The sequence below is a fragment of the Trichechus manatus genome, unplaced genomic scaffold, assembly GCF_000243295.1.
Source record: "Trichechus manatus latirostris isolate Lorelei unplaced genomic scaffold, TriManLat1.0 scaffold00061, whole genome shotgun sequence".
NCBI classification, from domain to species: domain Eukaryota; kingdom Metazoa; phylum Chordata; class Mammalia; order Sirenia; family Trichechidae; genus Trichechus; species Trichechus manatus.
In genome coordinates, this window is record NW_004443997.1 from 12,371,662 (window position 1) to 12,397,850 (window position 26,189).

General features: G+C 46.1%; 1 protein-coding gene across 2 annotated transcripts; it reads right to left on the reverse strand.

The window, feature by feature from the left end:
• Nucleotides 1-1,128: 1,128 nt before the first annotated feature.
• OAS2 (2'-5'-oligoadenylate synthetase 2) lies at nt 1,129-23,961 on the reverse strand. Of its 2 annotated transcripts, none has more exons than XM_004379060.3 (11): nt 23,743-23,961; nt 20,714-20,987; nt 17,763-17,941; nt 16,703-16,938; nt 15,885-16,032; nt 12,500-12,682; nt 9,756-10,050; nt 7,032-7,219; nt 4,445-4,683; nt 3,360-3,516; nt 1,129-1,794 (listed from the first exon to the last, which is right to left on the reverse strand). In XM_004379060.3, the coding sequence occupies exons 1-11, from the start codon at nt 23,917-23,919 to the stop codon at nt 1,720-1,722; spliced, it is 2,151 nt and encodes a 716-aa protein (XP_004379117.2). In that variant the 5' UTR covers nt 23,920-23,961; the 3' UTR covers nt 1,129-1,719. The 2 variants fall into 2 exon arrangements, with proteins under 2 accessions (XP_004379117.2, XP_023589551.1); XM_023733783.1 differs by lacking the exon at nt 1,129-1,794 and adding an exon at nt 2,523-2,579.
• Nucleotides 23,962-26,189: the final 2,228 nt, after the last annotated feature.

The following is a 26,189-nucleotide window of genomic DNA, read 5'->3' on the forward strand; positions in this document are numbered from 1 at the left end:
CAGAGTCGACTCGACAGCAGCTGACAATAAAAACATGGATACATACATACGTGCGTGTGTGCGTATATCCATGGAAAAGTATTTTACACAATAGCATTCTCAATGACAGTTGTGGTACCCTGTCAAAGAACCCAAAAGCATAAAAATAAGAAAACAGAACTCAAACCAGTTGCCGTCGAGTTGATTCTGACTCATGGTGACCCCATGTGTGTCAGAGTAGGACTGTGCTCTGTTGGGTTATTTAGAATACTCAAGTGTACAGAGACCAAAGTAAATTAGTGGTTACCAGGTGGACATGAAGGAGGGAGAAAGGACATTCTGAGCTTCTGTTAAGGGCACTTTGTCTTTATAGTTGTCTTTGCTTTGTCTTTGTAGTTCTGAATACTCTGAGATAGGTAAGGAATGTGCGCTCAGTTGAGTGGAGTTACTAGGATCCTTACATTAAGCTCCCATGCCCTGCTCCCATGCCGGGTTCTTCCCTCCTGGTCTATACCCCACTCCCAGTGGACTCAGACCAACTCACACAGGGCAGCACTAGGAGAAAGAGCCTCTGTCTTTTTCTGTCGGGGGTTTACCCCAAGCCAGTGTAGAGAACCAACACGTGATGATGTCATCCCTGCTCAGATTTGACCAAACTCAGCTGGAGAAGCAGCAGGTGAGAGGCGTTTGTAGCTAACTGTACACTGAGTAGATGTGTACCTAGGATGGTCATTCTTTCATGCTTCAACCTCGAGACATATGTCTTTGGCCCTCGTCCTGGTTATCAAGAGTATTGGTATTTGCAATTTGGCAATAATAAAACGTTAAGTGGGATCATATGAGATTTTGAGTCCCTGGGTGGTTCAAACGGTGAACGCGCTGGGCTGCTAACCAAAAGGTTGGAAGGTCGAGTCCAGCCAGAGGTGCCGCAAAAGAAAGGCCTGGTGACCTACTTCTGAAAAATCAGTCCTCAAAAACTGTAGGGAGCACAGTTCTACTCTGACACACATGGCGTCGCCATAAGTCGGAGTTGACTCAGTGGTAACTGGTTATTTACATGACGTTAAACTTTTAGACCTGTGAGTATCTTCGAAGCTAAAATCAGAAGAAAAAGCCTTTAGATTTGGCAAGAAGATACTTTATTTGGGACAAAGCGAGGCTCAGAAGGAAAAGGATGAACAGGCAATAAGGCAACCATTATAATTCAGGCCTTTGGAGAGTTCGAGGGTCTAATCTAAGGAAGGGGTTGGCTGGCTAGTTACTTAGAAGGAGACCTACACATTGCCAAGGATTGTGTGTTTGGAGGGAAAGAGACTGAGCTGGACAAGGCAGGGGATTCTGAGAGCAAGACCATGGAGTTATAGGACTGAAGGTGCAAGCAAAGGACTTCACTTTGGAGATACGGAGAGATTCCTCTTCTAAGAGTTGAAGGAAAAGGGAGAAACTTATCAGAAAAACGCTGAAAGGTTGACAGAAATACAGAGCCCATAAAGCTGGATAAGAGCAGGTGTTTTGAATGAAGTAGATCAATAGCAGAGTGAGGGTGCAGCAAGGGTAAGACTTAATGAAGGGCATTAAAGTTTTGATTTCAAGAGGAGTCAAAGAAGCGATGGAGGAGTAATATGGACTGGAAAGGGGTAATGGATCAGGGTTACACTTTTGCACGGCGAACAGATTCTTTACAAGCAATTGCCAGATGGCTTCTAGAAGTTCCTTCTAGCATTGTTATTCCAGGATTCTCTAACTACCAGATGAGAGCATCTCAGCGAGATCATGATGTAGCTTGGCTCCATAACTTTCCAACGTCTGCGATGTCTGAGAAGAAATACTTGTGAGAGAATAATATTTTCTAAGCAGTTACAACAATTGGTTAAAAGAATGAGAAAGGAAAAAGGGAACTGTGTCTGGGAGGGTAACTATTGCCAAAGACAATTTTTTGGTACTTATACATATTGCAAGGAGCCCTGGTGGAGCAGTGGTTAAAGGCTCGGCTGCTAACCGACAGGTCAGTGGCTCGAACTTACCACTCACTACACAGGAGAAAGAGCTGGCAATCTGCTTCCATAAGGACTACAGCCTTGGAAACCCTATGGGGCAGTTCTACTCTGTCCTGTAGGGTCTCTATGAGTCGGAATTGACTCAATAGTTTATAGATAATATAGATCTCAACAAGCAGCCGTAACTCTAGAGAGGGCTGGCGATTCCTTCGAAGCAGTGATTCTCAATGAGGGGATGATTTTGCACCCCAGGTGACGTATAGCAATGTCTGAAGACATTTTTAATTGTCACAACTGGGTAGCATCTATGGGTAGAGACCAGGCATGCTGCTAAAGATTCTATAATGTGCAAAACAGCCCCCCCACCCCACAGCAAAGAGTTATGGGGCCCAAAATGTCAAGAAGACTGAAGCAGAGAGACCCTGCTTTAAACAAAGGAGCCTGGTGGGGAGAACCAAATATACCTGGATGTCAGGTCTCTAGGTAGGAGGGGGGAGCTCCGGCCAGGTGTGACAGGCACTGTTGGTTGGTTGAACCGACTCACATCCACCATTGTCTCCACCCTCCTCTTCTTTGTAGCTACCTTTAAGTTAGGGCTAGCCCCTGACAGTTTGGGGCAACGAAATGCAAGGGCATTTGCTGCATAAGGCTTTTCATAAAATCCTTGGGCATCTTCCCCCTTTTCGTTCTTGTTGCCTGGCCTATGAACCTATGGTTGGCAGGTCCCACAGCCCATTGGTGATCCCATGAGACAAAGTGAACGACTAAAAAGGGTGGGGCCAACAGCCAGAAAGAGCTGGCACCATTGCACCCCCCAGGGACATTTGTCAATGTCTGGAAGCATATTTTTGGTTGTCACAGCTGGGGAGAATGCTACTGGCATCTCGTGAGTGGAGACCAGGGATGCTGCTCAACATCCTACAATGCAGAGGGCAGTCCCCCACGATAAAGAACGATCCAGTCCCAAATGTTAATAGCGCTACGGTGGAGAAACTCTGCTCGTAGAGAAAGCAACGTGGAGCTGTTGGGTGAATCCTGGACTGCCTGTCTCAGCATTTCTTGTAATGTGAGAAAAAACAACAACAACCACTTAAGCTCCTGTGGGTCGGGTTTTCTGTTAATTGCAGCAGAAATAATTCCAAGTTGCTATACTTGGAGCCCTGGTGGTGCAGTGGTTAGGAGCTACAGCTGCTATCAAAAGGTTGGCAGTTTGACTCCACCAGCCGCTCCTTGGAAACCCTACGGGGCAGTTCTACTCTATCCTATTGGGTTGCTATGAGGCAGAATCGACTCGATGGCAGTGGGTTTGGTTTGGTTTGATATAGTAGGAGAAGGGAAGCCTGTCACAGGGCTGTCTCCAGATTACACTTGCTTGATTCTTACCGGAACATCCCACGAGTTTACCGGACATCTACGTCCATCTTTGAAGCAAAGAGATGACAACAACCATGCTTTAGCTTCTTGGGCTAGAAGATGCCAACACCAGCGATCTCCTCCACCCACGTCACCAGTAGGTTCAGCTGGGTCCAAGATTACAGGCCTAAATGTGAGGTGAGAAGAAGGCATCAGAGGAATGCTGTAGACACCCGGTAGCTTTCGAATTTGAGGCCCATATGCCTTCTAAACTAAGATGATGTATAATGTAATCAAATATAATATAGCCAAGTAGGTCACAACCTGCAGTAGACAACCTATGGAATCTTGCTCTCACTCATCTTCCTCCTCTTGCTTTCCCTGTGTTCCTTCCTTTGCTCCCTTTCCTTTTGCTTCCATGCTTTTGTCTCCTGCTGGTGGAGCCGAAGGTCCCTGGGTGGCACAAACCATTAAGTGCTGGGCCAGCAACCAAAAGGTTAGTGCTTTGAACCCACCCAGAGGTGCCTTGGAAGAAAAGCCTGGCGATCTGCTTCTGAAAGGTCACAGCCATGAAAACTCAATGAGGAAGTTCTATTCTGACACACTTGGAGTCGCCATGAGTTGGAATCCACCCTATGGCAACCAGTTTGTTTGTCTGTTTTTGGTGGCACTGAGCAGACACGCTGAGATGGCTTACTATTCTTGAAGGTAAAGGTTTTGTGGTTCTAAGATCTGAAAGGGTAGGTAAAACCTGATCTAATACAAATTTTGCAGGACAAATCGGCCCACAGATGATAATTTGGTTTCTCTGAGGCACGTTACCAATTTCCACATCTCTTAGGTCTTTTAACAAATCTACACTTTTCCTTCCAACCTAGAAACATGAAAACAATGCAGGGATCTTGAGCCTTCTTCCATCCTTCTCTGGAAAACATTTTCTCCTGCCTCCCCCAGGATTTTCTCCCTGGAGACTTTGGGAGGTTCTGTTGGTTAGCATCCCCCCCTGCCTTGCTCTCACATGAGGAATCATGACCCAGTAGAGGAGGGCCCAAGTCACTGAAATCAAGTTGAAGGGAGTCAAGTTAAGAAAAGAAGGGGGTTGGGGCTTAGGGCACCTGGTTTTCTGGATCTGGGCCAGTAGGAACTTCCCCACAGTCACATCTTCAAAGTTGTAGTTGACCAGCCAGAAGACACAGAGCTGCCGATATTTTGTGACCAGCTCCAGGACTGCCTGGAACCCCTCAGCGGTGTGAAAATCCGGGGCCTCACTCCCTTTCTCCCAGGCGTAAACGGTCAGCAGCTCCAAGGCATACTTTGGGGGCAGAGATCCTTTTCCCTTCAGTTTTCTTTCACACTGTGGGAAGAGTGGGGGACATCAGACAACACAATGAGCTCAGTAGGAGCCACACAGACTGCATGTTAAGATAGTAGGGGACACAGCAGGGAAACTGAGTCACAGGATGGAGAGCTGGTACTCCAAGATGCAGTGTAGATGTGCAGGTGTTCGTTTAGCAGCTGGTAGGCAGTACTTAGAGTCTCTGGTGGCGCAATGGTTAAGTGCTTGGCCGCTAACCAAAAGGTTTGTGGTTTGAACCCTTCAGCGGCTCCACAGGAGAAAAGACCTGGCAATCTACTCCCATAAAGATTACAGCCTAGGAAACTATACGGGGGAGTTCTGCTCTGTCCTATGGGGTCATTAGGAGTCAGAATCGAATCGAAAGCACACAACAACAGGCAGCGAAAGGAGTCCCTGGGTGGTACAAATGGTTAATGTGCTGGGCTGCTAATCCAAAGGTTGGTGGTTCAAGTCCACCCAGAGACACTTTGGAAGAAAGGCCTGGTGATCCGCTTATGAAAATCAGCCATTGAAAACCTTGTGGAAGACAGTCCTACTCTGACACACATGGGGTCACCATGAATCATAATCAACTTTACAGCAACTGTAAAAAAGAAGAAAGGCCGCACACGCAGGTTTCTTTGTTGTGCTCTTGGCCATAGATGTCTTCCTAGGGAATAATATGGCACCAGTTTACTAAAAACCCACTATGTAAGGGGCGAAATGCAGAACAGAATTTCAAATTCTCATGGAATCCAAGTTTCTGTACCCATGGAGGCTGGATAAACCGCCAAGAAACTATTGCCCTGAGATAATCTTTAAACCTTAAACCAAAACTATCCTCTGAAGTCTTCTTAAAACCAAACAATAGTTCAGCTTAACTAGTAAAGAAATTCTGTCTTGAGCATTGTGCTCTTTTAAGATCTATCTATATGGGATCAAATTGACAACAGCAACTCCAAAGATTAGATAAGAACCTTAGGGGGCAGTGTGTTTATGTTAATGGGGGAGGAACAGCTTGGAAAAAGAGGGTGAGAATGGTTGCACAACTCAAAGAATGTAATCAGTGTCACTGAATTGTGTGTGCAGAAAGTGCTGAATTTGTGTATGTTCTGCTGTGTATATTCTCAACAACAACAACAAAAGAAAAATAAATTATATTTAAAGAACAGCCCACCGTGTGCGACTTACGGTGCCAGGCATTTAACTGCCACGATTCCTAATGCAACCTTGCAGAGCGGACATTGGGATCTCCATTCCAGCTGAAGATAAAGGCTTGGGGAAGTAACATGAATGGCACAAGAGCACGCGGTGGCGCTGAGCCCTCTGAGCAGTCACACCCTGCCACTTCCATGCTTTTTGGGGACAGAAACCACAGAGCTCAGGGTCCATCTCAGGCCTCCTGGAGCTGGAGGCAGAGAGGAGAGAGCTCAGGAATGAGCTGATACTGTGCTTGATGTCCTCTCTCGTGAAAATACTCGGAACCCCTCTGTGTGCAGGCCAGTTGGTGCAGGTGGAAGGACATTAACCAGCATTGGAAACAGCAGCCCTGGTCCCAGCCTGTAGCTCCACCTGCCTTCCCATAGATAGCATCCATGTCTACTACCTACAGGCACTGAGGCGCAGGTAAACCACACCAGTGACCTGCAGGCTTGCGAATCCCAGCTGCCAGCCACCCTTCGATACATGCAGGCTGGACACTTGGATTCCTGCAGAATTGTTTGGTACATGCAAGGGCAAAAGAAACCACTGTTGCAGTCTTTATATGAGGCAGTGGTGGGTCAGGGGTAGAATTCTCACCTTCCACGTGGGAGACCCTGAGTTTGATTCCTGGCCAGTGTACCTCATGCACAGCCATCACCCATCTGTCATTGGAGGCTTGTGAGTTGCTGTGATGCTGAACAGGTTTCAGCAGAGCTTCCAGACTAAGATGGACTAGGAAGAAAGGCCTGGCAATCTACTTCCAAAAATCAGCCAATGAGAACCCTATGGATCACAATAGTACACTGTCCGATCTGCAATTAATCTCGGGGATGGCACAGCCCCAGGCAGCGTTTTGCTCTGTTGTGTATGGAGTGGAGCTGCCATGAGTTGGGGCCAACTTGATGCAGCTAACCACAGCAGCAGCAGCAGCAGCCGCCCTGATAGGAGAAGGTGCTCTATGCCTGGCTCAGCTGAACAGGGTTAGTGATGGGCATGCCATAAAGGTCACCATGTTTAAGGAGTGGGCAGATTCCCTAAAGCAACTGATCCCCCAGCATGGGAGAGTGTGGGCTCACAGAGCACTGGGTGAGAGTTGGTTCAGTGGTTACAGCACACGGGTAAATGTATATAATAACTGGCATCTAGAACAAGGACTGTCGTACCTGTTTGTACCAGTGCTTCACCAGGCAAATTAAGCTCTTCAGCTTGGTGGGACGGGAGATAATGAAATCCCGCTGCAGCCCTGTGAAACAGGATGAAAATTCTCCCTCCACGTAGTCTGAGGATTCATACAGTTGGATGAGCTCAGCATAGACGCTGGGGCTAGGCGGGGAGACAGAGTCCCATTGACCTAGTGTGGAGGAGATATTTACATGATGCCTTCACATGCATAGTAATGAGCAGATTTGAAAACGTTCTTGACAAATTTAATTCTAGGGCATGATTTTGAACTGTATTAGCCTGTTTGAATTACTGGGTGGTGCAAATGATTAATGCGCTTGCTGCTAACCGAAAGGTTGGTGGTTCAAGTCCACTCAGAGGTACCTCAGAAGAAAGGCCTGGCAATCAGTCATCAAAAACCCTATGCAACACACAATTCTACTGTGACACACATGGGGTCTCCATGAGTCAGAACTGACTTGATGGCAACCGATTTTTAAGATTAGGGAGCATCTGTCTTCTGCTATGTATATTCTCAACAACGATAACAAAAAAAAAGTAAATTATATTTTTAAAAAAGATACAGGGAGCATCTCTAGAATAATGAGATATTCAAACAAACAAGCACATAGGACATTTCCATCATCGGAGAAAGGCCTCTTGGATAGTGCTGAGGTGGGGTTCACAAACTCTGGCCTCCTGGTCAAATCTGGCCCACTGCTTGTTTTTGTAAATAAAGTTTTATTGGAACATAGTCGTACCCATTTGTTTACCTATTGTCTACAGCTGCTTTCATGCTACAGCAAAGTCCAGTAGTTGTAACAGAGGCTGGTATGACCCTCACAGCCAAAAATTGTTGCTGTCTGACCATTTAGAGAAGAAGTTTGCAGACCCCTGATTTATACTGTTGTTACTGAGAGACGCTAAGAACCATTCAGAGGGAAGGTACCAGGGTCTTCATGATTTTGAATTTTATACAATTTGGAAAATGCCTGAAATAGCACCTAATACACCATTTTTAATATATCATTATGTATCCGTCACCCCTGCATTGAATTTCTAAAGGGGATTTTGCCTAAGAGTGAAGGAAAATGCCTAGATTTCCTGTGTCTTTGTATCAGAAATCCTCCACAAGGTTGAGGGTCGTGGTTTCATGGGACATCCCAGGTAATTAGCCTAATATTATTTTTAGTGCCTCTGTTCTACCCCTGGAAATCCTGGTGGCGTAGTGATTAAGTGCTACGGCTGCTAACCAAAAGGTTGGCGGTTCGAATGCACCAGGTGCTTCTTGGAAACCCTAAGGGGCAGTTCTACTGTGTCCTAAAGGGTCTCTAAGGGTCAGAATTGACTCAGTGGCAATTGGTTTGGTTTGTGGTTCTACCTCCTAGTTCATTGTCTAATGGCTGGGTCCTAAAAGCTTGCAAGCAGCCATCCCAGGTAAAACAACTGATCTCTATTTGCCTGGAGCAACAGAAGTAGAAGGAGAGTCAGGAATAGGAGGAAATGGAATGCGTGCCTTATTGTCTCCATGAACAACCGCCTCCTTTGCCATGAGAACAGACGAACTGGATGGTACCCAGCTACCATTACTCAACATTTTGATCAAAGATTCTATAGAGGAATCCTGATAAAAAGTGGAGGGGATATGGAACAGAATTCCAAACACTCATGGCATCCAGACTTTCTGGAGCCATTGAGGCTGGATAAGCCCTCTGAAACTGTTGCTCTGAGATAATCTTTAAATGGTAAACCAAAAATATTTCCTGAAGTCTTCTTTAAACCAAACAATACATTAGCTTATGTAGTAAAAATGGTTTACCTGAAAAAAAGAAGAAAAAAAAGGAATTCCTCCACAGTCTATTCTTTAATTACCTCTCTAATACTTGAGGCATTTTAGCAACAAACATGTGTGGAACTCCAGTGTACCCCATTCTCTGATAGATATTGTAGATGGTATGAGAGCACAAGATGTGGGCCTTCATGGTTCTTGGGCTACCTAAATGAGAAATGGGTATAAAATCTTCAACAGATTTAAATTATTGCTGTCATTATTCATGCTACCTGCTGAGGGTCCTGGACCTACAACTAGTGTTTTTTTTTGGTGAAAATATATACAGCAAAACCCACTCCCATTCCACCGTTTCTAGACATAATGATCAGTGACATTGGTTAAATTCTTTACATTCTGTCAACATTCTCATTATTTCTGTTCTAGTTGTTTCACTTCCATTTACTTAATCTCCCTGCCCCTCCCCCACCCCCAACCTTCTCATCTAAGCTTTAAAATAGCTGTTGACCCTTTGGTCTTACATAGATAACTTTTTTTTTAAGCAGCACAATACTCAAGACTGACAATCTTTACTCTTTGAGCTAAACTGTTACTTAGCTTAAAGCTGACTTCAGGGATAGTTTCCATTCAAGGTTTGAAGAGCAACTCAAGATCATAGTTTCAGGGACTCCTCCAACCTCAGTAGGGCCAGCAAGTCCGGGTTCTTTAAGAAATTTGTAGTTCTGTTCCACATTTTTCTCCCTGTTTATCAGGATTTCTCTATTATGTTGCTGATGGGAACATTCAGTAGTGGTAGCCAGGCACCATCTAGTTCTTCTCGTCTTCTAGCGTATGTCTTTGCAGCCCATTACTAAGTGGCTTTCTCTCCACCCCTTTCTACTGGCTTGTCCAGAGTCTGTCTCCCTGCTCGAGAAGCTAAGGTCTGGCGGGGTCTTACCTAGTACATTGAAGGCGAACAGCACATCAAACTTGACCCTTTCCTCCAGCTCTGCGTCGAACTCTATGGATTTCAGAGAGAAGCTGAGCACCCCGGGAGCCTTCTGTTTGGAAATCTCAAACTTCACTTTAAATTTCTTCTCCTGCTGACAGGCTTCCAGCTCCTTATGGATTTCCTTGATAATTCTGAATCGGTTGTGTTTTTGGGAGGGAAAGCTTTTAAGCGATTCAGGTAACACGATGAGGTCGGCATCAGAGCCACTCTTCAGAGCTGTGCCTTTGGCGGTTGACCCCCCCTAAGAAAGAAAGGAAAGCTGAGCAGCTCTTAAACTGTGAGCCCCTCACCTCCATGGGCTGGGACTAGTTGGGGTGACCAATGAGGCTGCTGAGGGCAGGTTTCACTTTAGGACCAAGTCTGAAGCAGAGTATTTCATGTTCCAAACTAACAGAATAATATAGTTACACAAAGTAGTTATTCTCATGCCCCTTGATGTACTTATTTACACACAAACAACTGGTAGGCTCATTATAAACTTCTTACTTTCATGGGTAGCACAAACAGTTACGTACTTGTCTGCTAACTGAAAGGTTGGAGGTTCGAGACCATCCAGAGACACCTTGGAAGAAAGCCCTGGCCATCTACTTCCAAAAAATTAGCCATTGTAAACCCTATGGCGCACAGAGCTACTCTGACACATGTAGGGCCGCCATGAGCCAGAATATACTTGATGGCAATAGGTTTGGGTTTTGTTTAAATTTTTTTCTTCTAAGGAATGCTTAAAGAGACCTGGTAGGACAGTGGTTAAAGTGCTCGGCTGCTAACCGAAAGGTTGTCGGTTCCAACCCACCAGCTGCTCCATGGGAGAAAGATGTGGCAGTCTGCTTCTGTAAAGACCACAACCTTGGAAACCCTATGGGGCAGCTGTACTCCGTCCTATAGAGTCGCTATGAATCAGAATCGACTCGACGGCATTGGGTTTGGCTTGGCTGGTTAAGGAACATTTAGCCTTGTTTGAGTTACTGTGACCTAAAAGAAATTAAACTGAATGTAATCATGACACTGAAAGTTTTATCTGTCCCCTGATTGATCAGTTTTCCTTCTAAAGTCTGGGAGTCAGCAAATTTTCTCTGTAAAGGGTAGATGGTAAATATGCTAGACTTTGCAGGCCATGTATATCTTTGTTGCAGCCTTTTCTTCCTCACCTCCTCCCCTTCTCCTCCTCCTCCCCCTTCACCTCTTCCTCCCCACTTCTTATCCTCACTTTCTCCAGTGATACCTTCCTCTTCACCTCAGAAGACACCCTTTCCAGCTTGCAAGCCACTTCAGAAGATAGCATCTGCCGATGGCCCTCTTCCTGTTCTCTTTTTTGATGTGCCATTATACCTTTCTTGACTTATTTACTATCACGTTTAATGGGGCCTCAGGAAGGAGACGAGAACATCTGCACCACAATTCTAACATTAGTCACTAGCTCAGCCTCGCTTTCACCCCAGTGACCCTCGGGGGGTGTTCACTCATCTCCGGTTGGGTATTGCTGGAGTTTCCAGATCCCTTTCAGTGCAGCACGCTCCCAGCTTGTTTTAGCGTCCCTGAGGATGTTTTTCCACAGGTATCGGTATTTCCCCCTCCCTTCTTGTGACCATGGGCACAGGTTTGTCAGGTCTGTGACGAGCAGACAGACCGTGCTGGCCAGTGGCCTTGAGCAACAGACAAGGGTGGCCCAAAGCTCTGAATCTTTAGTTCAGTAGATAGTGTGAATTGGGCTCCAGCCATTAAAACAAGAAGAGGTCACTTTCTGGTTTAATACCCACTGAGCTTGAAATCTATAGTGGTTTGAATGGTGGCCTCCTGTCTTAGTTATCTAGCGCTGCCGTAAAGGAAATACCACAGGTGGATGGATTTAACAAACAGAAATTTATTTTCTCACAGTTTAGGAGGCTAGAAGTCCGAATTCAGGGCACTAGCTCTAGGGGAAGGCTTTCTCTCTGTCCACTCTGGGGGAAGGTCCTTGTCTCTTTTCTTGGTTTTTTGGAGCTCTCCTGTGGCGTGGCATCTGTCTTCCCCCATCTCTGCTTGCTTACTACTCGCTTGAACTAGTCTTTCATATCTCGAAAAAGATCGACTTCAGACACACCCTACGCTAATAGTGCCTCATTAACATAACAAGGAAAACCCATTCCCAAATGGGATTATAACCAAGGGTTAGAATAGGGATTAGGATTTACAACACATATTTTTGAGGGACACAATTCAATCCATAACACCTCCCAAAAGATATGTCTACTGCGAATCTGTGAGTGTGATCTTATATGGAAAAAGGGTCTTTGTAGACAACATTAAATTAAGGATCTCAAGATGAGATCATCCTGGATTAGGGTGGGCCTTAAATCCAACGACGAGTGTCCTTACAGGAGAAAAGAGGAGAAGAAGGCACGCGGAGAAGGCACGTGGTGGGGAGGGCAAGTGGAAGAGAAGGCCATGTGAAGACAGAGGCAGAGATGACAGGCACGTGTCTACAAGCCAAGGAGGACCAAGGATTACCAGGATCCAAAGTATGTTGTTGGTGACATAGACGGTCTATCAACACCTTCACTGAGGATTAGTGTCCTAGTTGCCTGAACTCCTCAACTTCCCTTCCTTATCCCTTTGCCCTCAAGTTTCTGATGGTAGACAGCATTGTAGAGATACAGTAACTGCTTCGCTCCCTTCTAGTGATAGCCCTTAAGAGAAAGGTCAGTGCTCACCCTGATGATATCCTGAATCTTGATCTTCTGGTCTTCGGACCGTTGAAAGCACTTTTCTCTAAGGAATTTACAGATGATGTCAATAGCTTTGCTGGTCTGATCAAGGAAATTTTGGCTGGGCTGGAGAAACTTATGGATGAACTTATCTAGACGATGGCCTGGAGTCGCATAGAGTGTTGTTGGCTGGAGGAAAACACAAGAACTGGGCTGTGAACATCTTCCTTCAAGCTGACCCCAAGGTTTCCTACCTGCTCTGTTCATGGCTAGCAGGGTCTCCCACTCCTGCTACCCAACCCTCTTGCTGGACATATCCCAAGAATGTATCTGAGAGTTTGTGGTGGTACCCAAGAGCCCTCAGAAACAAAAATTCCCCTAATTGCCCCTCCTTAACCCCTAGAAGAGATCTGGACCCTTCTCCCAACAACTTAGCAATGCTGTTACCTAAATGAGTCAAAGGTAGTCTCTGTGTATAGACCTTGGCTTGTTTACTCTTTCATAGCAAGCTGAGGCGCAAGAGCCTCCAGAACACCTGCTGGTGCCAGACTCAAATTTCTACACATAGATATTTGTACTTTGAACCTGCCTGCTTGACACACCTGGCAAAGCTGTGCCCAACGTCTGCTAGCTCTAGATAAGACATATTTGTAAAGGGTCTAGAGTTGTAAAGACCCTAGAATGCTGCTATCCTTCAGAGCTGTCTGATTCAGAGACTCCCCACCTTGCTGCAGGAGGACACCATCTGGCGGCATGTAAGAACCCCCTCACTTTTCCTCTTTCCTCGGGTTTTCATGCCCTCTTCCCCTTCTGGTGGTGACTCCCTGTGCTGCTGGCCTCTTGAAGACCTCCTGCTGTAAGGCAAATTCACTGCCAGTACTTCCCCTCCCACAGGGCATAATATTGTGGTGTTGTGTGTGTGTGTGTGTGCGTGTGCACACGTGTGCATGTACGTATGTGGATATGTGTATTGTGTATGTATGTATATTCATGGGTGAAGGCATGTGTGCGTGTATGTATGTGTGCACACACTTGTGCATGAATGTCTATGTGTGTGCATGTACGTGTGCACGTGTATTGTATGTGTGTGGGCATGTGTGTGAGTGGGTGTGCACCTATGCACCCTCCAGTGCTTGGACCTCCTTATGCAGTGGGTCCTGACCAGGCTGGTCTCTAACAGCTGTAGCTGAGAAGGATGGTCTCATAGTTCCAGAAATAGAGGTTGATGGGTAGCAAACCAAAAAAAAAAAAAAAAAAAAAGCCAAAAGCAGGTATCAAAAAATGGTTTAGAAGTGGCATGAGAGCTAAATGCAATGTGTGGTCTTAGGTTGGAAAAAAGTGCTATCAAGGGCATTCTTGTGATAATTGCCAAAATCTGAAAATGGACTGTATTTAGACAATGTTGTTGTTGTTGTTAGGTGCCATTGAGTTGGTTCCAACTCATAGTGACTCTAGAGGACAGAGTAGAACTGCCTCGTAGGGTTTCCAAGGAGCACCTGGTGGATTCGAACTGCCAATCTTTTGGTTAGCAGCCGAGCTCTTAACAACTACACCACCAGAGCTGCATTTCGACAATAGTATTGTATTAATCTGAATCGACTGAATTGGATTATTGCATAGTAGTTATGTAAGAGAATATCCTTGTTCTTAGGAAATATCTAGGAAAGCACTTAGGGATAAAGAGAAGTGATGCCTAGCAGCCTGCTTTCAAATGATTCAGTGCAAATAATATAACGACAACAACAACAATCTGTGTGTGTATATAAGCAAGCACGTATATGTACGTTGCACACTTATACACAGCACACACACAGACTGAGGGGACATGACATAGCAAACATGGCAAAATGTTAAGCATTTGTGCATCTTGGTGAAGGGAACAGAGGAGTTCACTGAACTATTTTTGCAACTTTTCTATACTTTTCAAAGTTAAATGTAAGAATGTTGGGGTGAGGGGAGAAACAGTTTTTTGAAAAGCTGTCTTAGGAAGCCGGGAAAATTGGAGCGAAGACCAGGAGTCCAGTGCAGGCTAGGGGATACTACAGAGCATCAGGCTCCTTCTTGATGCAATGAGGGAATTTGCTCCGTTCTCAGCCTCCTTCGCCTCCAGGGACCCATGAATTTGGTAAGCTCATTTACATCTTCATTACAACCCAGATTTTTGCTCAGTTGGCCCCCAAATTTCTGTGCAAATGGAATGTAGATCCCCACCTCCCATTATTTGGAAACAAATTCGTGCAGTGTCTGTGAAATGTGGAATTTGATATACCCATCTGGCCTCAAATGATACATCTGACTGACTCCCTGTGGTCCCCACTAGGTGTCCCCGGGTGGCACAAATGGTTAAGCACTCCACTGCCAACCAAAAGGTTGGAGGTTTGAGCCCACCCAGAGGGGCCTTGGAAGAAAGGCCTGGTGATCTGCTTCCGAAAAATCAGCCATTGAAAACCCTATGGAGCACAGTTCTACTCAGACAGACACACATGGGGTTGCCGTGAGTTGGAGTCCACTCTATGGCAATTGGTTGGTTCTGGTGATCCTCAGGAACAAGGAATGGACTGAGTGGTCTAACCTGACAAAGTACTCATTGGATTGTTCTGAGGAGCCCTGGTGGCACAATGGTAAAGCACTCGGCTGTGAATTGAAAAGTTGGTGGTTTGAACCCACCAGCAATTCCGTAGGAGAAAGACCTGGTGATCTGCTTTTATAAAGATTACTGCCTGGAAAACCCTATTGGGCAGTTCTACTCTGTCAAATGGGGTCGCTGTGAGTCAGAATTGACTCTATGGCCCCTAACGACAACAATAGGCTCAGAGGGTACAGGAGAATTCTGTGTGATAGATTTGCTTCTTTCTCCATTGGGGGATGAAGAAAACCAAACAAACCAAACTCGTTGCTGGCGAATCGATTCTGACTCATAGTGACCCTATAGAACAGAGTAGAGCTGCCCCATAGGGTTTCCAAGGACTGGCTGGTGGATTTGAACTGCTGACCTTTTGGTTAGCAGCCGAGCTCTGAACCACTGCGCCACCAGGGCTCCATTAGGGGATGAGTGGGGATGGGAGAGGGAAAACCAGTGTGTCTATCGCAAGCCCCTTTCATTAGTCCTGTTCCAGCCCCATTCCTCACGCCCTTCACACCTGCTTGAAGGGCACCGAGAGCCTGTCCAGGCGTCCTTGGGCTCTGCTCCGTTTCATCTATCACCACCTTCTCTCGTGCTTTTTCTCTTGGAGAAATTAATTTAAGTCTCCCCTCTGTGGGTGCCCCACTTTCTCGTGTTCCCTTTTGCACTCCACTCATCACTTCAGTGGAAGTGGGGGAGGCTCTTGGATAAGACCGGAGTCTGGATGTCAGAAGGGCCCTCCCTGTAGCACGACACAAGCCCTCTCACCAGAATATTCCAGGATGGTCCAGGTGACTTATCATCCAGGCAGAGAGAAGATAACCATTCGTGAGCTTTTAGGTTTAGCTGTGCCCAGCATTCATTTTTATCTTGGCTTACATTATTCTTTGGGTTAGTTGGATCCAAGATTACTGGCCTATGAATTCCATTAGATTAAAAAAAATAATTAGTTGAGTTGCTGCAGGAGAAGAAATCCATTTTGGGGAAACAGCCCTAGTTAGGAATCTGGTAACCTGGATTTTAACTCCTGAGGTTCCTCTCAATTGGTGAGGGGCTTTGGCTAAGACATTCAGCCTCTCTGGCTCTGGGGTCTCTGCTTTACAGAGATGTTCCATTACTAAAGTAGTAAAATGGTCTCCTCTTCCTGCCAACTCTTCTCTCTCTCTTATCCCTTTCTCTCCAGGCTTTTTTTTTTTTTTTTTTGCAGGGTAGAACTGCATTCCATAAGGTTATCATGGCTGTGACCTTTCAGAAGCAGATTGTCAGGCCTTTCTTCTGAGGCATCTCTGGGTGAGTTCAAATTACCAACCTCTAGGCTAGTAGGCCAGTGCTTAACAGTTTGTGCCACCCAGGGACTCCTAGGGTTTGCTTTTGAGACAAAATGTGACCACAACTGGGAATTGTGAAAAGCATTGGTCGGGCATCTCTGCTTTCAGACAGACCTCTCTGCCTCCCCACCCAGTGCTGCTGACATTATTTGACATATCATTGGCTGGACAGGACAGGGCCGAGACCTCATTCTAAAGGGGTACAGCCTTGTCCACAGATAAACATGTAGAGGGAGAGGGCTGTGGGGAGCTTGGTACCTCTGTGCCCAGAGCTGAGAATGCAGAATTTTCCTGACAGTCACATCCTCAAAGTTGTAGTAGACTGTCCAGTAGACACACAGATGCTCGTACTGCTTGATCAGCCCCAGAACAGTTCTGATGCCTTCAGCTATATCAAATTGGTCTTGTCCACACCCCTGTTCCCAGGCATAAACTGTAAGCAGCTCCAGAGCATATTGGGGCAGCTGGGATGACTTGTCCATCTCTTTTACGCACTGTGGGACAAGAAGAAGGCAGCAGCTAATTTGGGGAAACAGGACTCCAATGTCAAGTGTCTGAAGTCAAGAAAGCCGAAGTCTATAAGAAGCCACTGTGCCCTACCAGAATGCCTAAAGTTAAATGGACTGACAATATCAAGTGTTGACAAGGAAATAGAGCAACTGGAACTCTCACCATTGCTGATGGGAGTGTAATTTGGTGCAACATTTTGGAAAACTGGTAGTATTTACTAAAGCTAAAATAGATACATACTCCCTATACATACATACATATATACACCATATACATATACACAATACATATTCATGCATATATATACACATAGACACATGTATCTTATAACCCAGCAATTCCACATCTGCATATTTACCCAAGAGAAATAAGTGCTTAAACTCACCAAAAGACATGTAGGAGAATATAGTAGCCTAATTCATAACAGCCCTAACTTGGAAACAACCCAAATGTCCATCAATAGTAGAATGTATAAATGTGTAGCATATTAATACAACAGAATACTACAAAACGATGAAAAACTATTACTACGCCTAACAAAATGGATGAATCTCTCAGGCGTAATGTTGAGCAGAAGACTGACAGAAAGTACATACAGTATAATTCCATTTATATCAGGTTTAAAAACAAGTTTAATCTATGGTGACAGATGTTAGAATAGTGGGTCACTTTTGGGAAGCATTGACTGGACTCAAGGCAGCCTTCTGGATGTAAAAAATGCATTGAGCTGTACACTTAAGATTGTTGTATGTTATTAACTGTAAATTATCTCAATGAATGATAATGATAGATACCATTTGAAAATTACCTTTTGATACCAGTACTTTACCAAGAGGATCAAATCCTTCAGATTTCTGGGACAGTTGTTAAAAAACTTCTGCTGGAGCTTCGTGAAGCAGACTAAGAACTCACCAGGGTAGGCTGCTGTTGAATGCGAGAATTTTTTGAGTTCTCGATAGATCTGGGGGCTGGGCTTCGTACTAAAGCCTGATGTGAAAGAGAAACACGGGCATTTTGGTAATCACATGATCTAGAGAGAGCAGGATTGCTCAACAGAAAAGGTCAGTCGTATTTTGCTAGCACAGGTCAATTGCTTAATCTCTTAGAAGATGTATATTTACATAAAGGATAATGGTGAGGAGTGGCTTGCCCTACTTGATAATAAAATGTATTCTAAAATGACTGTAATAAAAACGGTATGGTATCGGTCTTAAGACTATCCAGCAGAACCAAGAGAGGGACCAGAAACACAATTATGAATGAAAAAGGGGATATTCAGTAGCAAAAGGGTGCTTTCTTTAAAAAATGATGCTCGTCAATTTGGCTTTTTATCTGGAAGTAAATAATATTTATATATCACATACCCAAAAACCCCATTGCCGTCGAGTTGATTCTGACTCATAGCGACACTATAGGACACAGTAGAACTGCCGCATACAGTTTCCAAGGAGTGGCTGGTGGATTCGAACTGCCAACCTTTCAGTTAGCAACCATAGCTCTTAACCACTGTGCCACTAATGCTGTGATATATTCGCTATGAGTCGGAATCGACTCGACGGCAGTGGGTTTGGTTTGGTTCATTGAATCCATCCAATGAATGTTTTATTTCAGACAGTCTAGGATACAGGGAAGAGCCTTGGTGGCACAGTGGTTAAAGAGCTCAGCTGCTAACCAAAAGCTGTTCAAACTCAACAGCTGCTCTGCGGGAGAAAGATTTACAGCCTTAGAAACCCTACGGGGCAGTTTTATTCTGTCCTATAGGGTCTCTATTAGTAGGAATCGACTCGACAGCAGTGGGTTTGGTTTGGTTTTTGGTAGTGTACAGTGACTTGGAGGAAGCAGGAAAAGGAAGACAGGGCCTTAGAGGTCTAGGAACGGAGGCCAACGGGGCAGCTGAGTTCTCTCAGGGCTGGACCCTGTGGGGTGGGGTGGTGCTGGACAGTGGTTCTCAAACTCGGATGCATATCGGAACCCCCCACAGTACTCTTCTGGAACACAGATGCCCAGGATCCTCCCATGACAATAAGTCTGGGCCTGTATGCTCCAGATTACTATGGGGTGGGGTGGGGGGTGGGAGATTCTGATACACATTTGGGAGAGAGCATGGCCTCTGTATTTTTTTTTTTTTTAAACTGAGTTACCTAGGCGATTCTGATACGCACTGAAGTCTGAAAACCACTGGCGTGGGACCAGGAAACAAACAAATGCAGTGAGGGAGATGTCAATATTCTGGGGTTTAAGCAATGGGTTTCCCTTCTTGCTAGCTGAGCTCCAGACACAGGAAAAGTGCAGCCTCATTCTGATCATTCACCCAAACATGATACTGACTATACTGAGTCTTATCCATTTATCCATCCAATCAATCAGCCACCTAAACACCCATCCAAATATCCATCCATCCTTCCGTCCGTCCATCCATCCAGCCAGCCATCCACCCACCCACCTCCCATCCATCCATCCAACCATCCACCCATCCATCCATCCATCCACCCATCCATCCACCATCCATCCATCCATCCATTGACTATTATTGAGCATGAACATTGTACCAGAGGTGGGAAAAGAACAAGACCACCATGGTACCTGTTCTTATAGAGCTTATAGTCTAGGAGAGGGGAAAACCAAACAAATCATTATAATATCAGTGATAAATTCCATGCTAGAGAAAGCACAAGTTGCTTTGGAGCATCTGGGAGGTGGATTTCACCCAGACTTACGGATCCAGAGAACTTAAATAATGAGTTATCAAAAAATAAAGGGCCGGGGGAAAATGTTCTTGACAAAGGAACAGCATGAACCAAATCTGAAGTTGAGTGAGCCTGGGGGCTTGAGGCACTTAATGAAGTTCAGAATGGCTGGGGCAGAGAGTGAGTTGGTGGTGAGTAGTAGGGCTGAAGAGGTAAGTAAGTAGGGACCACTAGATCATCAAAGTATTCAGTCCTGCTGAGGAATTTGCCCTTGATCCTAAGTGCAATGAAAAGCCAGTAGAGGGTTTAATGTAGAAAGGGTGACACCTGGCTGCAGTAGGGAGTGAGACAGAAGGCAGGGAAACAGTGAGAAGGCTGTTGTCATATCTAGGCCAGCCCTGATCGTGGCCTTCACTAGGGAAGTAGCAGTGGATTTAGGAGCTAGTTAGGCAGAACTGGCGAGACTTAGGGGTGGGGGGGAGTCCGAGATGTGAACTGGGTTTAGGTGACAGGCAGGACTGTGGGGACTTTTGCTGACACAGGGGACACAGGAAGTGGGCAGGTCTTGGGGAGATAGGGCTTGTGTTTGAGGCACCCCTCAAGCCCTGGTAGACAGTTGCCCATGGAAGGTCATTGCCTTGATGTTGTTCATTCTTCTGGCAGTCCGTGGTATAGTCAATATTCTCCACCAACATCATAATTCATCCCGGAAGTGATTAGAAATGCAGAATCCTGGGGTCTTGCCCCAGATCTCCTGAATCAGAATCTGCATTCAACAAGGTTCACAGGTGATTTGTGCACATATTACAGTTTGAGAAGCCCTGCTCTAGACAATAAAGTCTAGAACATTTTCTCCAAAATCAACTAGGAGATGAGGGGAAAAGTTCCAGGGAAAAGAGGAGGCCTAGACTATAGCCCACCATTTTGGAAAACATTAGTGATGCTAGCTAGCCTAGACAGCACATTTCTAGCCTGGAGGGTCCATGTTGCTCTCTGGTACCCCATTCTTTGGCTTTGATCCCTTCACATGCCCCTGCAGACCCGCCCTGCACACACACCCAGAGACACTCACCCAGGGTGTTGAAGGCAGGCAGCACCTCAAAGATGATGCTTTGCCACTTTGTGGACAGCTGGAGTATGAGCCGGCCTTGGGAGCGCTGGGTCTGCAAGTTGTATTCCAGTGCCATTGAGTGCTTCAAGTCTTCTACTCGCTTCCAGATTTTATCAAGGATTATTTCACGTTGGCTTATCTTCTCATCCCCAGATTGTTTGAAGCCACTGAGAAGGACGACGAGGGTACCATCGGACTTGCCTCTGAGGACGGTACCCCGGCCGTAGGAGCCACCCTGCCGGCAACAGGGAAGCAGGTGTGAAGATCTGGACCCACTGGGCATACAGCAGGCAGTGGTATTTCTCAACACTGGGGCAAAGGCCAAAAAAGTCACTATAGTCTTAAAATTGTGAAGCAGGCATCCTGTTCACCAAAAGGCCTGAGTCAGGCTGTTCATAGCAGCATTTTTCATACCGGCCAAAAACTGGGGTCAACTCCAATGGCCATTAGCAATAGAATGGTCAAATGCGGTAGATTCACAGGATGGAATACTACACAACATTGACAATGGTAAGCAACAAATGCACACAGCAGCATGAACCTCACAAGTATGGTGGGTCAAAGACACGGCTTGCTAACGTACACCAAGTGCCCGATCCCATTTATATAGGGTGGCCAACCGGTCCTGGTTTGCCCGGGACGTTCCCAGTTTATCTTAGTCATCTAGCGCTGCTATAACAGAAATACCACAAGTGGGTGGCTTTAACAAACAGAGATTTATTCTCTCACAGTCTAGAAGGCTAGAAATCCGAATTCAGGGCACCAGCTTTAGGGGAAGGCTTTTTCTCTCTGTTGGCTCTGGGGGAAGGTCCTTGTCATTAATCTTTCCCTGGGTCTAGGAGCTTCTCAGTGAAGGGCCCCCGCTCCTAGCTCTCCTTTTTTGGTGGTAGGAGGTTCCTATCTCTCTGCTCGAGTCTCTCTCTTTCTCTCTCTTGTGAGATAAAAGGTAATGCAGGCCACACCCCAGGGAAACTCCACTTACATCGGCTCAGAGCTGTGATCTGAGTAAGGATGTTGCATCCCACCCTAATCCTCTTTACCATAACTTAATCTTGCCTCATTAACCACCGGCCTAGATTAGGATTTACAGCACATAGGGCAATCACATCAGATCACAACACGGAGGACAATCACATAATATTGGGAATCATGGCCTATTTTGGGGGGACACTATTCAATCCATGACACAGTTTTAGCACTGGGCAAACCAGGACGGTTGGTCACCCTACAAACGAACTTATATCCAGTTCAAAAATAGGCAAAACTCGGCTATTTTGTTAGAAGTCCTAGGAGTGGCACCCTGGGGTGGAGGTAGAGCCTGGCTAAAGGGTACAGAAGGCTCCTGGGTGGCTGGGAATATTTTGTTTCTCAGTCTGGGTGTGGGTTACACAGGTATGCTGTTTGTGAGAGCCCATTAAGCTATGCACTTAGATCTGTGCACTTTTTGCATATTTTACTTCAATTTTTTTTTAAATGTTAATATCGAGAGGCAGGATAGTAGAGTGGTTTAGCATGGAGGCTCCCAAGCAGATTACCTGGATTTAAGTCCCAGCTCTGACCCCAGCTGTTAAGTAACTACACTCACTCAACTTTTCTGTGTCTCTGTTTCCTCACCTGGGCCAGGTGGTACCAGGTGGCACCAGGTGTCCAGGTTTCTTTTCTGTTGAGCTTAGTGGGTGTGTAAAGGTGGATCAACAATCAACATCCACGGGTGCAGCAGTCAAAAAAATCAAACAACATAATGCATTGGGCAAATCTGCTGCAAAAGAACTCTTTAAAGTTTTAAAAAGCCAAGATGTTGCTTTGATCACTAAGATGCACCTGACTCAAGCCATGGTCTTTTCAATTGCCTCATATGCGTGCAAAAGTTGGATAGTGAAAAAGGAAGACTGGAGAAGAATCGATGCATTCGAACTGTGGTGTTGGTGAAGAATATTGAATGTACCGTGGACTGCCAGAAGAATGAGCAGATCAGTCTTAGACAAAGTACAACCAGAATGTTCCTTAGGAGTGACGATGGCGAGACTTTGGCTCACTTACTTTGTACATGTCACCAGGAAAGACCAATCTCTAGAAAAGGGCATCATGTTTGGTAAAGTAGAGGGCCAAGGAAAAATGAGGGAAACCCTCAGTAAGACGGATCGACACAACGGCCAAAACAATGAACTCAAACATACCAATGATCATAAAGATGGCGCAGGACCGGGTCATGTTTTGCTCTATTATATACAAGGCTGTGGCGAGCAGAGCCAACTCCATGGCAACTACCAACAACAAAAAGAAAGACAGGAGCCAGAAGTGCTGTGACAGCAGAGAGGTGGGAGGCCAGGACTAAAAAGAATGGTGGTGGAGGGGACCCTCACTGTCCCCCTCCTGCCCCAGGGGCCTGGTGCCTTCCCAGCGCCCCTGCCTCCCACAGGCTCAGAACACTCAGCCCCAGTCCTGGGACTTGTGCCCACAGCACCAAATGTTTCCAGCTGAAGAGAACAGCCCCCTTCCCCTGATGCCCTGCTGTTGTGAAACCCACAGAGCAAACTTGGGTGATTTTACCGAGGTCCTCTAGCCTCAGTCCACCCCTCTGTAATAACACTAGAAATAATAATAGAAAATAGAAATAATAACAGCGAGTAATCTCAGCTTATTTACTGAGTGATAACTATGTGCTGGGCCCTGTGCCAAAACTTTATATTCCTAAGCTTCACAACACTCTGAGGTGGGTATTATTCCTCTTCCCATTTTACAGATTTCAAAATTGAGGCACGGAGAGGTGAAGGTGAACCCTACAAGAGATACCTGCCGAGGGTCACACACCCGTAAGAGGCAGAGCTGGCTCCTAATCACTACAGCATACTCCGCCATCTCACCTGGGTGTAGGGAAGACAAGATGATGTCTAGCCCAGAACCTGGAGCATAGTAGGTACTTCGCACGTGATCCTGGGGCTGTGGACTCTCCTGACTCCCCGAAACCCTGACCCAAGCCCTGGACTCACTTTGGCCACCTCCTGCACCAGAGGGAACTCCTGGGGGTTCTGCAGGACGTCACAGATGGTGTTCACGGCATGCTCGATCTGTATCCAACAGTCTTCAAAGGGCCATAAGGAGTTCTGGATAAACACCCTCAGGTCCTTACCAGGCGAGGAGTTCTCTTTTGACCACCAGCTTCCCATGGCTCCCTGCTGGCTGCTGGTACGGAAGTGAATAGCGGGGAAGGAGGCAGAGAAGGCGGAGCTCTTGAGCCCCTGAGCTGGGAAACTGAAACTCACTGAGGGCTCCCAGGAGACTGCCCCTTCCCAGAGGCGCTGCCCCACCCCCAGGCTGTAGTCAGTAGCCCTCTGCCACTCGCTCCCCCAAGGAGTCCTGGTGGTTCCGCGCACAGCCTCCAGAGCCCGACTGTGAGCGCTTGCTACATGCTTGACTTGTGCCCTGGAGCAAATCCCCTGTCCTCTTTGTGCCCCGATTTCCTCGCTGGTAAAACAAGGATAACAATGGTTTCTCTTGTAGGGTTAATGTGAGGATTAAATAATACCTGGAGAGTGCTTAGAACAGGAGCTGGCACGTGAAAAATGCCATGTAAGTGTCTGTTAATAAATAAATAAAATTGTACATACTACCACAGCCTCCCCCAGACCGAGTCCTGCACAACTAGATGGTACCCGGCTACCACCAGTGACCGCTCTGAAGGGATCACAATACAGGGTCCCGGACAGAGCTAGAGAAAAATGTACAACAGAATTCCAACTCACAAAACAAGACCAGGCTTACTGGTCTGACAGAGGCTGGAGAAACCCCAAGAGTATGGCCCCTGGACACCTTTTCACTCTGTACTGCAGTCGCTCCTGAGGTTCACCCTTCAGCTAAAGATTAGACAGGCCCATAAAACATAACACACGTATTTCAACCATGTGTACGAGACTAAATGGGCACACCAGCCCAGGAGCAAGGACGAGAAGGCAGGAGGGGACAGGAAAGCTGGTAATGGGGAACCTAAGGTCGAGAAGGGGAGAGTGTTGACATGTCCTGGGGTTGGCAACCAATGTCACAAAACAGTATGTGTATTAATTGTTTAATGAGAAATTAATTTACTCTGTAAACCTTCTTCTAAAGCACTATATTTTAACAGTGGCAGAGGTATTTCTTTGTGGCTCTTTCTCTTCCTGCCTGTTCCCAATGGCCTGGGGACTCAGACTCAGTGAGAGCAGAGAGGAGAAAGATTCCCAGAGAGGGGCCTGACTTGCCCAGGGACACACAGCAAGTAGGGGCTGGGCCAGACTCAGGGCTCAGGTCAGCAACCACTTGGCAAACGCAGGTCCCGGAGTGGGTCAGTGGGCGGGATCACCTGTGTGCCCAGTTCTTCTTACACGCATGTGCATATACGCACACATGCGCATACACATGCATACACATGCATACACACGCACACACAGGCAGGGCCTCATCTGCACTTGCCCCGCCCAGCAATAGTAGAAAACGAAACTGGGAGTGCACAGGTCAAAGGGAAACAGAGAAACCACCATGTGTCCAGAAACGAAACTCCCAGGGGCTGCCTCTGTCCAGCAGTAGTAAGTTCATACCAAACCAAACCCACTGCCGTTGAATAGATTCCAGCTCATAGCAACACTACCCCATAGGGTTTCCTAGGCTGTAAATCTTTTTTTTTTTTTTAACTTAGAAATTATAATTTTTATTGCTTTCCCATCATTTCTTTCTTTCTTTTTTTAAATTATTGTACTTTAGATGAAGATTTACAGAGCAAACTGTTTCTCACTAAACAGTTAGTATGCATATTGTTTTATGACATTGGATGCCAACCCCCCGACATGTCAACACTCTTCCCTTCTCGACCTTGGGTTCCCTATTACCAGCTTTCCTGTCCCCTCCTGCCTTCTAGTCGTTGTTGTTGGACTGTTGTGCCCCATTAGTCTCGTTTTGTTTCATGGGGCTGTCTAATCTTTGGCTGAAGGGTGAACCTCAGGAGTGACTTCATTACTGAGCAAACAGGGTGTCTGGGGGCCATACTCTCAGGGTTTCTCCGGTCTCTGTCAGACCACTAAATCTGGTCTTTTTTTGTGAGTTAGAATTTTGTTCTACATTTTCCTTCAGCTCTGTCCGGGCCCCTCTGTTGTGATCCCTGTCAGAGCAGTCAGTGGTGGTAGCCGGGCACCATCTAGTTGTGCTGGACTCAGTCTGGTGGAGGCTGTGGTAGTTGTGGTCCATTAGTCCTTTGGACTAATCTTTCCCCTGTGTCTTTGGTTTTCTTCATTCTCCCTTGCTTCAGATAGGGTGGGACCAGTGGAGTTATCTTAGATGGCCACTCACAAGCTTTTTAGGCCCCAGATCTTGTGGATCTTTCCAACACTGCTGTTAGCAGAGTGATTTAAAGAGTTTGGCCCTTAACAGTTTGAAGGGGTGAGACAGACTGTGTGGTTCATGGTTCAGC